This window comes from Geospiza fortis, unplaced genomic scaffold (assembly GCF_000277835.1).
Source record: "Geospiza fortis unplaced genomic scaffold, GeoFor_1.0 scaffold171, whole genome shotgun sequence".
Classification (NCBI taxonomy): Eukaryota; Metazoa; Chordata; class Aves; order Passeriformes; family Thraupidae; genus Geospiza; species Geospiza fortis.
The window spans coordinates 7,191,497-7,206,383 of record NW_005054313.1 but is presented as its reverse complement, the minus strand read 5'-3'; the positions used below and the strand labels follow the sequence as shown (position 1 = coordinate 7,206,383).

Genomic DNA, 14,887 nt, shown 5'->3' with positions numbered 1-14,887 from the left:
CCCCGCCCTAGCGGCAACGGGCGGCGGGGGCTTCCGGTGCGAGGGGCGCAGCGGCTGCCTCAGGGCGGGGCCGGGCCCGAGCTCCCTCAGGCCCCGGTTGAGTTTAACCCGAACCGCAGCGGCGCCGCGCCCGCCGCCCCCAAACGCCTCCCCGCTCGGGACAGGCAGCCGAAGGTTCAATAACGAGTCCCGAGATTCAGGAACTTCAACGCTACCGCAGTTGCCTAAACCGACAGAAAGGTTTACTTGCAATTCTTCTCCAGAATTGCACTCTTAAAATGAGCACTGAATTCCAAGGTCCCCGCTAACTCCATTTAGCGGGATAATTAACTTCAGCTGAACGCTGATCCTTCACTAACAGTTTTTCCTCAGGCAGTACCTGCAGTAGTAACACATGTAAACGAAAATGTTTACGGATCAAGACTTCAAGAGCAAGACAGTGGAAGGGGGAAAAAATTGCAAAAGAAACAGATTTTGAATGATACCAGTCTACCATTTTATTTATTGCATACAAAAGGATTTCTTTTGACAATGGAATTTTATACGAAAAGTAATTTGATGCATACTGTTGAGAATCTTATCTTTAAAGATGCTGCAGAAAACTTAAGGCAATGCATCTAAGCATATAAAGCACAGTAAGTGGTGGAAATTTTCAAAATGAAAAGCCTATTCCTTTTCCTTCCCTTAAACTATGGTTAAATCACAACCTTCTGGAACAGAAGTAAGCTGCAGCTTTTTAGCCCCTGCAATAGCATTAAGATCAGAACACTGTGATTCCTGACAAATACCTAAGTGTTCAGCATCACATTACAACGTTATGCATACATTTAAAAGCAAGACAGTATCAGTAGCTATTATATAACAAATCAATTCATGGATCACTAAAATACCTCTAGTACCAGGCACTCAAATTAGACCCATAAAATATTTCCTTAAAAAGAAAAAAAATCCCCCCAAACCTGTGCTTCTCTGTCCTGTAATGAAGCCAAAATAGATTCTATCACGTACCCAGGGTCTCAGTAACTTCAGAGGCCCTGGGGTTTTTCCCATATCTCTCAAGTACCTTCTTGGAAACTTTCAGAAATGAGTATCATCAGTCTTCAAGCATTAGTGGTCAATTAACTTCTTTTCAACAGTCACTGGAAAACACAACATGTCTGTTCAGTCCTTCCAGTTACTTTTATTCATTCTTAGCAGTGAACAGATTAATGCAGCTTCAACTTTGCAGTCAGTCACTTTCAGTTTCCTACAGCCAGAATGTTCAAGAAGCTTTAGCATAAACCCAAGTCAGGTTTTGAAGCAGTCCAATCTGTTGCCTCTCTCCCATATCCCCCATCACACAAGCGCAAAGTGGTTTTAAGTTCAGTCTCAGCAATGCCATTAAGCTTGAAAAGGTTCATTTATCACACATGCTGGAATAAAATTTCTCTGTTTAAAGCCTCAGTGCCAGAGGTGTGAAGTTTGTTGCCAGCAATAGACACTGTACTTGCAAATGCTACTACTAACAGGTAAAAAAAAAACAAATAAAAGGGAAGCAGCTTTAACCATACAGAAACAGGCATCAAATTTGATAAGGTAATATTCATAAATGGATTTTTTAAGTGTAAACATAAGAGTTTATCTTCTAGGTTTACTGTAAACCGTTTTACACGTAATCTGATCATGAAAGACAAAGACAAGCAACTGAAGGTATTTATTATTCAATCCACTTACAAAGCAGGTGGCTTAATGCAAGCTAATTGGCATGTTCATATATGATCCCCAAGGAACATCTTTTCCAAAGTGACAGTAATGCTGTCTCAATGTTTTTGCACATTTGCACTTTGCAATGTTGAGCACATTTAAATAAATTATAATCTATTAGACGTCAAAGAATGTTGATGAGCAACTGGAATCCTGATATGGACTAAAACCTCCATCAAAGGCAAAATGTTAGTACATTATAACTTAATTCTATATACTATATTATGCAGCAAATCTTAACTATAGAAAACATTTCAATCAGTGATGGACTGTTGGTAATTTAAAAAGAGGGAATCTATGATCAAGGCAAAAACTAGGGAACCACATAATTTGTGTCTCAGTTTCTACAGGAATTTACAGGCTTTCAACTTACTAATGAAAAATAAAAACAAGAGACAAGTGGATTTAGCTAACTTTATTAACTTTAAATCTAATAAAAATCCCAAGACAAGCCTGGAATCCTTAGAAATTCTATGAATTCACGTATATAAACCCAAACAAAAACCCTGCAGCTTTAAGTCCTTATTGAATGGTTTTATATTTAAAAAAAACACAAACCAACAAAACCCAAACAAATAAACAAAAAACATAGCCAAAAAAAAAATTCCAAAAAAACCAACCCTCAATGTGCGCAGATACTTCAACTTAAGTTAGCAGAAGACCAAACAGATTCTAAGCTCTTTTTCCATGTCCCTAATAATTCTTTCAGTCTGCAAGTATCTACAATCCAGCTAACTGAAATCAACATTTAGTGTTCACTAAGAGCTGTTTCACAGCAGCATATATTTAAGTTAGGGATTCAAATTTCTAGACATAGAAGAAAATGATAAATACAATCTGAACAGCAGTCTAAATGTTTAATATTGACATTCAAATATATCTGCATTGTGCTGAAATTTTTAAAACAAACACAAAAATCTGATCAGACAAAAACTCTGGTGATGAGTATGCTATATGTATCAGTCAAACTGAATATAATTCATATTCTGTTCCCAGTATTAAGGATGTTATTTGACTCATAACTGATCTTGTAAATATACAGCAGCCATTTTTTCCTAATTAAGGAATGTCTCAATACATAATATTATCCTTTTCTAGATGATCTTTATACATTTCAACTAAAATATATATGATCGATTAAATTAAGGAATTCAAGGTTAGTAATGAGTGAAATCATACTTTCAAAGCTTGATACTACATAAAACAAACCAAAAAAGAGACCACACAATTCTACTTACTAAAGCAGCTAATCTTGCCTGCAAGTTTGGGGTCACAAAGCCCATAATATGTGCAAACAAATGCAATACAAGGAACCATGCAAAAATACAGTAATGAATTTAAAGAAAAAAATGTAAAACAAAACAAATTTATAAATACACTGAAACTCAACTGTCTTCTACATAAACTGTAGGTCTAGCATTAGTTGTACCATATAGCAGAGCCAGCACTCTGGGTTCAATGCTTCCAAATCTGCGCAGGTAAGTCATGCCATCTTTGGTTGACTGCAGTACCAGCAAGGATGAGAGGGAGTGACAGGGAGGACAAGAGTTCTGGAAAGCAGTGTCAACTTTCACTAGGCAGCTGAGCCTCAATGTCCACTCTGCAAATGGGGCACTTCTTGTTAGTAATCAACCACTGATCTACACATACTTGGTGGAAAAGGTGCATACATGGAAGGCGCCTGTCATCAGAACACAAAAACATCAGGGTTAATAAAGGATTTCCATATCAACAACCCCATTGGAAAAAAACCACAGTGTGGGCTTTGCTACTGAGGTCTGTTCTTTCTGTTTTCCCAGGTTTCATAGCCTTTCCAGTTGCACATGCATTCTGTCTAGTTCCAAAGAAATGGATATGGGCAATGAAGTCAAGCACCAACTGGCTTCTGCTGTATTAGACTGATTACGCCTGCTGGAGTTTAAGTAGCATTACTCCAGAAACACTGACAGTCCTGATTAGTTCAGGGCATCATGAGCATGAGCTTGGGCTCATGCTCTAACACAGACAGTCAAACTATAGAATAACCCACTCTCTACCTAATGACAATACAGCTGAACAATGTGCATTTTCAACTGCAACTTGTTTTATTGTTCAATGACAGTTGTTAACTGTAACTGTTAACATAAGCAGTACTGCAAAGCAGGGCACCAGATTCAAGTATGGTGCCAAAGCCAGAACATTGACCTTATATTCAGTGTTATTTACCTGACATCTTCACCTTCCTCCAATATAGACAAACAGATGGTGCACTTTTCCTCTGTGTCTTCTTCTGTTCCTTCCTCCCCATCTTGTTTGCAGTGCAGTTTCCTCTGTGAGAACCAATCAGTTGTTACCTTGTTAGTAGAGATGACATTATTGACAAACTGAGTAAAATCTGTTTTTGATACATATTCAACACATATTTCTTTGAAAACATTTTGTAATACTTATTAAAATGTACTTGAATCAAAATGAACCAGCACTTGGAACAAAACCCAGGACATTTCAGGTTTAACTACTGTTAATTGCAAAAGTCTACTGGAACCAGTCCTGCAACCAGTCCTTTTACTTATTCTCTATGTTTAAATATCTTAATTTCATTCATGTAGAGGCAAACAAAAATCCTTTCAACCTAGTGTCTTGTCACTATTTATCAAGTATGAAAAAACAGTGTCATGTGGATAGGATTGTATCTTGTCATAGGCTGAACTCCAACTGAGAGACAAGCTCAGTTATCAAAACTCTGTACCCCAGTTCAAAACCTCCTGGTGTGTTCCAGTCTTCCCCATGTGTTCAAAGTAAAGGTTAAATTAATATATACCAAGCAGGTAAGCACTGTGAAGTGTTTATTGCAAAGATAAAGCTTTAGTTTGTGAGCTATCACTGAAGTCTGTTATTTGCTATTACCAACAGTTATTGCACTACCCACAAGGCTACTCATAACTACTGAACAAGGTAATCATATCAAAGCACTCCTGTTTATCACATCACAGTAGCTCTTTATCTAAGGAACTAATTTTAAATTTTCCTTGTGAAACAAGTGGCACTGTAAGCTTTGTTTACAATCCTTGAAATTTCAAGATACAGAAAACATGCCCTCTTTGAAGCTGATATTTCTGCAGACTTTAACCGTTCATATTATTACAAGTTCAAAAAAATATTACAGACAGGCCACAGATTTGAGAAATCCTCACCTTTTTGTATTTATGTGGATATGTGCATCTTTCTATAGTTCCCTGTGTTGCTCCACGATTAACATTGCCTAGTCGTTCCTCCAAGTGAATCAGCTCCTAAAAATCATGAAGGAATAAACAGTTTAAAAACTATTCTTTCAACTACATTGAGGAAGTATTAATTTTATTCTAACCCATTTTCATTTTTAGAATGACAAACTCTTATTTCCCAACTTAATTAAATATAGGCAAAGCCAAAAAGAGTATGTTGTGTGGGAAAAGTGATAGGCTTCTGTAGAAAAACCCACACAACACAGTCTGGTATTTTAAGTTCTAGGGTAATACTATTTTATGACAAAAAATGAGATTGTTTGTCAGATAGGAATTGCTATCAGTATGTTCACACATACTTCTGTGTCTAATGAGGAAAAGGCAATTAAAACATGCTATGTAAATATTTGCTTTCTAACAGTCATTAAGGCTTTGAAAAGGAAAAAAAAGTTGCTTAAGTTGAAATGCAATGACTGATTTATTCTTCTCCAGCAATGAGTTTATTAGAACCATGAGATGTCACTGTAGAGGTTTTCAGTGGACTAGGTCATTAACTCTCTGCATCTGATACCTTTTATGTTCTCCTGGCTTTTTTCCTTCACTCCATTTCAATTCCTGCACTATTCAACAGGACAGCACTGTTAGCATGGCCAAGTTTCAGCCTCACTTGGAGGATCCTGGCACAGTTACTCAGAGACAGCCCTGCCTTCACCCAGAATGTCCTACTCAGCCCTACTGATGGCTGGTGGGCAGAGCAAGATGTACTGTCAGGTCATTGCCACCTAACCTGCATTGTCCAGGGCACCTTTTCCTGACCAACTTTTCAATTTGCTTTTGTCCCACTCCACAATGGTAAGGGCATTCTGTAAGTAACGGATATTTTCTTTATGATTCTTTTCTATCTATGTATAGAACTAGCTCTATCACACACCCTCCCCATATTCCCTCATGACACATTTTGACATATATCTAATTTTATTCTATTACAAACCTCAAAATTGCCCCTGAAAGGGCCTCTGAATGATGTTCCATCCAATCCCGATGAAATGTAACGGATGTGAGGGTAGCCCGCCATGTCTGGTACCTATTCAAACAGCAGATGTTAAGTTAAACCTATTCAGAACAGTTTCACTATTTTACTGTTCACTTTGTAAAGTTTAAGTTCCTTTTGCTTTCATTGAATCACTTTTTACACTCCTCAGCCTGAGCATACAATTCCAGCTGACAGCACAACACAAACACCACTCTGACACAGCTAAACAGAACCAGAAGCAGAACAGAAGTGAGGCTAGATACTCTCCTGGAATCTCTCCACATCCACATTACAATTCCCAAGTCTCAAAAGCTCAACCTACCTTATATAAATCACCAGAAATATCTACCTATTTTGTAAACAGAGCACCTAACAGCTACACATGAAGTTATGAAAAGGACTCACTACAGATACTCAAATATAAGCTTTTGGTACCACAGAAGAAACAAGGCTAAACAACTCAGTCTGGGAAAAAGCAGCAGATACTCTTATCTGACTTAAAAGAACTGAACATCTTCAAACACAGTTTAAATTTAGAGGCCTATAAAAACTAACACTCACAACTCACATCTAAAGTCAGTTAACTCTACATACACTCTACACTCAAGCATCCACTAAACTCCTTGCACAGGAAGAGATAGAAGCAGTGAACAAAAGCCCAGTGCTGTATCCCACAGGCCCTTCAAGCACCAGCACTTTTCATAGAGCAAAGCTGAAGGATAATTTATATAGCAGGGACCATCTCCACTGCAGGGCTGCTGCATTCCTTTTTACCCCAGCAAGATGAGTGAATAATGGTATTGACTTTTTGTCAGGAACATTCCAATAGCAATCAGGTGAAAAAACCCCAAAATTATCAGCAGATGAGGTTTATTTAATCCCACAGCACACCAACAGGAAGACTGTAAGCAGCAATTCACTTGGAAATACTTGAGTACCATCTTCCTTTCTGTGCTATCAGCTGATAATGCCTCTGCTGCTGTATGTGACAGCTCAACATGCATCTCATGAGGCTGTCCACAAAACTGAATCCCAGATACTATTCATGAAGTCACATATTCACATGTTGCTCTTCTTCTTTCCATCAGACACTTGCAAGTTTAACATATATAAAGGTGTAAAATTCAATGAATGCATTGTGGAAAAGTACAGACCTAGACAAAGCTACCCACATCCAACAAGAGACCAATAAGCTGCCTTTCTACAGTTTTCAAATCCAGTCTTGTAAGTAAAAGCTGACAGGGATAGGCAAGATTCCTCTACCCTAAATAATTTTTTTCCAGAAAAGAAAGGCAGAATCTTATTCTTTTAAAGCAGTTTACATGGTGCTTGCTAAATGACAATGTAGTGCCAACATCTGCCACAAATACAGCCACAATACTGGTCTTAAATTTTAACAAACCAGAGTAATAGAAACTGAAGATGCATATCAAAACACTTCATGTAAGTACTATCTGTTGGCATCATAGGTCTTACTGTTTGACAATATAAACTGCAGCTGTAACTAAGGGATTTTGGGGGAGTAGATTAAAAACATGCTGATTTGTGAGAAATCTGTCTCAGATAATCACTGATTTATGATTCATTCTGTATTTAAGCGTGTAATTCTACTTCAGCTTCCAATTACAGAAGAGGCATTTAAAGAACTAGGTCACTCACTCACACTATGAACATACTTATTGTGCCAGGTTTTCACTAGGCACAGACTTGTCTGGCATCATTTGGGAAATTTTATTGCCTAATATAACCACTGGCAATCAATGGCCACCACTCAGAGGAAGGGAACTCCTAACAAAAACTAAGCTAAGTCTCAGAAGTTATATTCAATGCGTGGTTTTTATTGACCAGGACTTGAAATCAGTGTTTTGGAAAACAATGCATCTGCTAGTGCAGATATTGCATCATTCCAAGAGGGGCAAAGTCACAGATGTATTGCTGTAATTCCATAATTACAGTTCCATTGCCTCAGCAGTCAGTTTACCAACTGCAGTGACATGCACCTGGATAGCTCTTCCATATGGAACAAATTCTGCTACTGGAGACTAAGAAACCTATTAAAATTTATTTTAACAGTACAAAACCAAAAATTGTTCAGAGTACCTACCACAACAAACTATTGAACTCAAGACAACAGAAATGTTGTGTGGGACAATATATTTTCGTGCTAATAAATGGGCCTTCATATTATCCTGACAGGGCTGGCATAACACCTCTGCAAATTACCTGAACATACATTATGTACAGGCACTTTTATAAAATACCCTGAGAGCACAGCTCACATTTCTGGTCAGGTAAAATGCTACTCTGAAAAAACACCGCTAAGAACAACAACAAAAAAAAAAAAAAAAAAAAAAAAAAAAAAAAAAAAAAAAAAAAAAAAAAAAAAAAAACCAAAACAAAAAAAACCCAGTTCTTTTACACCTGCAGAATAAGCAGTCTGCTAACACAGCAAGATTTTAACTAAGTACATTTGTCACTACAAGATAGAGAAAAGATTTGCAAGAGAGAACTATCAATAATACCTAAGAACAGTCTTACTAAAATCCCTTTGACAGTTACCACCAAGCTTCAAATGCAGAAAGATTTCAGCTCTCTTGAAGAGCTTCACACACAAGCAGAAGTGAGTTTCACTAAGCTTTCATACAGAATGTAAGAAAAAAGGAAAATGTTAAAGCTAATGAAGAATGTAAGCAGTTAAAGGCAATGCCAGTCTGCACTAAATGTTTGTATAGATTCTTTTGGATACAGTAAAATTAAAATATATACTTTAAAGCAATATATTCTGGACTTGCAAATTCCAGCACAAGTCTGCCAGGAACTGTAGAAATATAATTTGTTTCTTGTTTTGCACTTTCTATTGATACTTTCCATGACCACAAAAATCTGCAGCAACTACAGTAATTCAAGGCTAAGTCTGAACCATTCACAACACAAACATTCTCAACAGTTTGAAACATCTGACCTGCAGGGAAGGCTTTCTTTTTTGCTCCTTTCTCCTTTAAATACCCTCTATCTTTGCAGGATCTTCCTGCTTTTCAGTTGCCAGTCATTGGAAAGATTCCTGCCCTGCATGGTACTACTAATCTTGTCCAGCCCAGCCTCCATGGTTCACATAAATACAATTTCATATGTATTAGAACTAATCCCCAGTGTGAGCCTTTTCAGTTAACTAACTGCTCAGCTACTGTCCATACACAAAAAGAAGTAAAGCTCATCATTTACTGTCTTAAGCCAAATACAGACAGGGAAAAGCTGCAATTTTCATTTAAAGTCATTGGGTGAAGGAACCCAATGAAGTACCATCTGCTGCACCGATAAAACCCAGTGGTACCTGTGTCTTAGGGGAACATAAAATGAGTGCTCTTCAATAGCATTTAATCTACAAAAAACCAAAGAACAGTAGTTCATGTTTATATTATGAAAAAACCCCAAAAGCTTTTTCTTAAAAATGCAATTCTATTTGATGCAGCTAATCAAGGCTATTTCAAACCTGAAGTCCATCTTGAACTAGTCTTACTACATCAAGTTACAGCCTTCACTGTTCAGGTATTACACAGAAACTTGTTGACTTTTGGGGTACAGAACAGCTGCATCTCTGAGAGCTGCAATACCTGTATGACTACACTCTGAGCAATATTATTCTGACCAGCACACAACTACCATAATGTGCTGGGACCTACTGGCTTACACCTCCAAATCCCTAAGGATTTTCACAACTAAGTGTAAAGACAGCCTCAAACACTCTGAATCAACCCACAGGTAAAGGAACAAAACAGTAAGGCTCTGCAATAGAAGAAAAAGGGGGCACAGCATATTGAAAGCTAGATGTGAAACACCTGAGGGAGATGAAGGTACCATAAGAAACTTTAGGTTTGCCTGGGGTTTGTTTGGGGGTTTTGTTGTTGTTTTGAGGTTGTTTTTTTTTTGTAAAAATATGATCCAAAGATCTCCATCAGACCGAGAAGCTGCAGGTTCCCAGATAAATTAAGGAGTCTTTTCAAGGCTTGCATCTACTCCAGGTATTTATTATACCATACCTAGCAAACTACAAAGTCCAAATAATTCCCCCACCACTCCTCACCCCTAAAATTCACATTCAAAAGGGCAGAAGAAGCTGGAGTCAAGAGTCTGGTACACCATACCCCATAATAAATTACAGGAATTGCCATCCTGCCCACTCTGATGTGGCAAACAGTGCTAGGGGCCCAAGTCAAAAAGCCTTTCATTAGCAGTGCCAAAGGAGCAGCCAAAGGAATCCAGAGCAAACACAAGTGGCATCTAACAACACTGGTATCAAAGAAGAACAGGAATAGATGAAAAGCCTTTGTGTCCTGCATCCTTCTTTTCTAATGTTCCATTAGTTATGCCATGCACTGACCTTGAGTCTCCCTAAAAATTATCAGTTAGCAGAATGAGTACCTGTCCAAAATGGATTTAATTCAACAGCTCTTTCCTCAGCACATACATGGCCTTAAAACAGTAACAAAGTCTAAGCCATGGTCACAAAGTAATGATGTTAAATCTAGAAGGGAAGCAGCCTGACCTTTGGATAGATAGATATGAAGAAAGCTCTTCCTAACTGCTTTTAATCTAGGACTCCTCCTGAAAGAACACTTAAACAGGTAGAAGTCTCTTCAACCAAACTAGCAGAAAAGGAGATTTTGTTTCCCCAGCCCTCTATTTGGACTGTCAAAGCTGCTGAACACTGATTATCTTCCCCCACATATCTTTATCATTTTGTCTCCCTGAGGATTAAAACTGCAGTCTACATTCCAGCACTGAGTAGATGAAGATTTGGTTACCTGCATCTAATTAAAGTCAGAAACTGATACAGAGTTAACATAATATCACTGAAGCCCAAACAATCCATTATGTCCTTTACAGTCTGGAAGGGGTTTTAGTACTCCACTCCCAATTGTGCTGCAAGCCATTTCACAAAGTGGATTCAATACTAATGAAATTCTTAGTTGAGTGACTGGATCAGTTACTTTAAAAGACAACTCTCTCAAAAAAAAAAAAACAGTTTATGATATCTGCATCAAAAAATATGACTCATGAAATCTCTGTTTAGTACCCTCTGTACTTGAAGAAGAAAGCACTCCTTAGAACATCAACAACTTTGCAGAGGGACTGTAATCACAGCTCAGCCTCTCCTCCTCCACCCCACTCCTAAAGTTACAGAGAAAAAAAACAGGTGGCAGGTGCAAATAATCTGTGGCCTAAACCAGCACTTTTGTTTAAAATCCAGTCAAGTTTGTTGATGAAAAACTTCACTGACTACTTGCTCTCTATTCAAAATAAGTTTTGCTGACAGATCTGCTGTACTCACACACACACAAGAACAAAACCTGTGACTTTCTTTATTGCTATAGAAGGGGCAGAATCATCAAAAGGCATTTGTAATGCTTTGAACTCATTGTATATATAACTTCTAGCAGAGCTCTAACCTACCTTCATGTTCTCCTAGTGTGTGAATACATTTTAAATTAGTCAAAGACTCTACACAACTTCAAAGCCACAGTGCTGGGTCTGATCACAGCAAGGCTCAAACCAGATCCCAAGCATTGGAGGAATTCCTGTGCTGCTCAGAGCAGCCTGTTCATGATCAAACATGCTGGCAGTGCACTGTGTGCAAGGCCTCAAAACACAAACTTCAGTTTCACTCAGCCCCTCATTAATTGCTGTTATAAAGCTCAAATATCCCTACACAAACACTTGCACAAATTTCTGTGGACTTAAAGACCCTCATTTCATCTGCCACTCTTACCAATTAGAAACTGCAGCTGCCAAGCAGAGGGGCATAAATCCCTAAAATATTTTATCACACACTCAGGAAATACTTCTGAACATTCTCTACCATAGCTTTCTTCTCCTCTACTGCTAAAAAGATGAAGTGTGGGATCCCAACTATTTGCTTACATAACATTTTACCTGTAGGAATACCTCAATTAAAATTAAAATACAATTAAAAGTTTCTCATCACATTGTAATATAAGGATCATCTAAACTCCTAAATTTCTAGAAACTTCACTGTGATAATCGAAGTAAATCCCACAGATTATTTATTAGCCCTGATAAAAAATGAGCTAAAACAGGCACAGATTTAACTGGCTGCCTCCTAGCACAACTACAGTTCCCTGAACTATTAGGGGGGAATCTAAAGCATCTGATGCTGTCTGTTATAGTACAACACATTAAATAAATATAAGAGTGTAAAGCATCTTTTATGCACTTGAAAAAGCAGACACCTAACTGAAGAATGCAGAAAAACTTAATTTGAAGAGATGATGCACAGGAGAAGGTTATGCTTTAAAAATCTCACTGGCTACAAGAAAATACCAAATTCTACAGACTGCTTTAGAAAGTCTGTGCTAAGGATGTCAGCAGCACCCACGAATGACCAACCCTCATTTATCAGGGAGGTACTTAAGGATCATCATATCTGGTAGTTAAAGAGTGAGGAACAAGCAATGCAAGACCAGACTGGAGACAGTTACTACAGTCTGGTTGTAAATCTACAGTTCAAGCCCCAAATGTCAATTCAGGCTACTAACAGAGGAATTTTGAAAGGATGTAACTTGCAGGATTTTTTTCACTATGATTTTAGCATTCATTTACAGATGAACTCACAATTTTGATTAGATTAACTAGCTTTGAGAGGATTAAACATTCTTTCTTGACCACACAGAAACACTAAATATACTCAAACTAAATCTGTTTCTCTGTGAATTTTCATTAAACAAAATTAAGAAAAAATTTAACTATACCTATAAGCATTCTTTCAAAAATAATATTCTCTAACAAGAGTAAAAATATGCTGGTTTGTTTTGGTTTTCCACTGCAGATTAAAAAAAATTATACGTAACAGGGTGTGTGACCTTACTGCCACACTTCCTGCAGAGTATAACACTTCATGCTACAGAATTATATACTTGATCACACAGAATTAGGTGATGAATAATAAATATTATTTGAAAACAATCAAATCTCTAGATGGAATTCTAGCTGTGTGTATACACACCTTAAAAAGAAAGAATCAGTGCTAATTCTCATGCATTGGGTGGAAAGCTGGTACTTTTAACAATCCAAAACTGAATAATCTAAACTTTAAAAATCAGATGCAGAGGGTCAATGCATTGCAATGCAAGTGACAATTTAATTCAAGTATATTTCATTTTACAAGAGCTGAAGTTAGAAATATAGATGTCCCTATACTGCCTCCTCTTACTACACAATGGGTCTATTCAAGCACCCTCACTGGGAGCAACACATGGACAGACAGTGAAATATTTTCAGATAAGCAATTTGCAGCAATGTATACACATCCATTTTCCTTACAAACAAAATCAAAAATCAATGATTATAACTTTCCATAAGCTATCTCCTTACCATTAGAGGAAGAGCTCCTATTTGCAAGTGATGCAGTCGAGGAGGTGCATGGTAGTGGGCCAAGTGAGGATGCAAGGGCCCTGGAGGGTAGGTAGCTGCAGTCACACCAGCTTCAATTCCTAGTTCCCTGTCACATGAACAAAAGTGGCATTACAGTAAAGGAACAGCTTGCCTGCTAGGTACAATCCCTCTGCTTTGGAGAGCCTACAAAATAGTACAGCTACAACAACAGTTTCACATACAATTTTTTTTTTAGCCATATTTAAACTTTGCTGGAGAATCTTCCTATCATAACTAAAAGCTATATTTAAAACAGCTATGAAGATTTAGTATGAAAAAAATCTAGAAAACTCCACATTTACTGAGCCCAGTAATATTATCCATGTGGAGTCTTCCCTGCAGCACATGCTGTGGGAACAGCAGTTGTCATGCATGCACCTCTTCACTAATGGCCAAAAGTATATTTTTTAATAATAAATATATTGTGGAATGCAAGTGCATGCTCATAAGTGGGCCTGATGCAATTGTAAATAAGTTCAAACAAAGAGGGGAGAGAATATATTAGTCTGTACTACAAAACCTTAAAAACCACTAGAAATATATTTAAGATATTGAGTACTCCAAGTAATATTTCAAAGTCATATCAACATCTACAAACTTTAAACTACAGGTGCATGCAGCAGCTTTTAAAAGCACAGCCAGCATTGTCAGCACTGTGATCAGCACATTCAGGTCTCCTGCCCAGAGTCCCAAGGCTCAAGTAGTGTCTGATTGCTCACCAGGCAGATCTCTCTGGAGCCTGTCGAGGATGGGAAGACATAGTCTGAGGCACATGGATGTGATGCCCATGACCATAATTAGGATGCATTCTGTGAGGATGTGGAGGAGGCCGCTCATGAGCACGTCTATAATGACAAAGAACAGCCACAATTAATTTCACATACTTTTTAGTATGAAGAAACCAGCGCCCATAACCAAAATGTTACAGACCAAGTGCCTTTAGAATAAGAAACTCACAATGCAGTATTTTAATTTCTACTTTAGATATAAATTACAAGTTAATGTAAACCCAGATTTCATATTCAGAACCAAACCAGCTTCAGCTACAGTGACCTGCCCTTCACTTGGCAGTCATGACTACAGAGACTGAGAAAGTGTTTAATCCTAACCTCAAAGGGCAGGTAGGAAAGGAAGGGCCACATGACAGTCATGCTCAGATTCAGTGTCATTCACAGCTCTGCTGCAGACTATTTCTAGTAAAACTATACCAGCAAAAGCAATTAGGGGAAACTTAATACACTAATCAGAGGACATTTTCCTTGAAACACGTTTGCATCATAGCTCAGGTAAACTGGGCACACAGTTTTTATCCACGCCAGCTGGTACAGAACAACTATGGATTTGAAAAAAACACTTAACTCCTGCTGACTGATTTCTGTTACTTTCCCACTTTACCACAATATTACCATCAACATTTGCCTACAATTTCCTATAAGTATTCATATTTCTATACAAATCA

The 14,887-nt window shown here is 37.8% G+C and overlaps 1 protein-coding gene across 5 annotated transcripts in view; it reads right to left on the bottom strand.

Moving 5' to 3' along the window:
• Positions 1–477: 477 nt before the first annotated feature.
• RNF111 (ring finger protein 111) overlaps positions 478–14,887 on the bottom strand; it is a 33,185-nt gene continuing 18,775 nt past the window's right edge. For 2 of the 5 annotated variants that reach the window (XM_005419676.3, XM_031055990.1), the window contains exons 8-13: positions 14,148–14,273; positions 13,369–13,495; positions 5,938–6,030; positions 4,917–5,012; positions 3,949–4,076; positions 478–3,424 (exon numbers count right to left, since the gene is read on the bottom strand). In XM_005419676.3, the coding sequence (XP_005419733.1) occupies positions 3,307–3,424; positions 3,949–4,076; positions 4,917–5,012; positions 5,938–6,030; positions 13,369–13,495; positions 14,148–14,273 (688 nt within the window). In that variant the 3' untranslated portion in view covers positions 478–3,306. The remainder of the gene's footprint in view (positions 3,425–3,948; positions 4,077–4,916; positions 5,013–5,937; positions 6,031–13,368; positions 13,496–14,147; positions 14,274–14,887) is intronic. The other 3 variants (XM_005419677.3, XM_005419678.2, XM_031055991.1) reach the window with 2 other exon arrangements.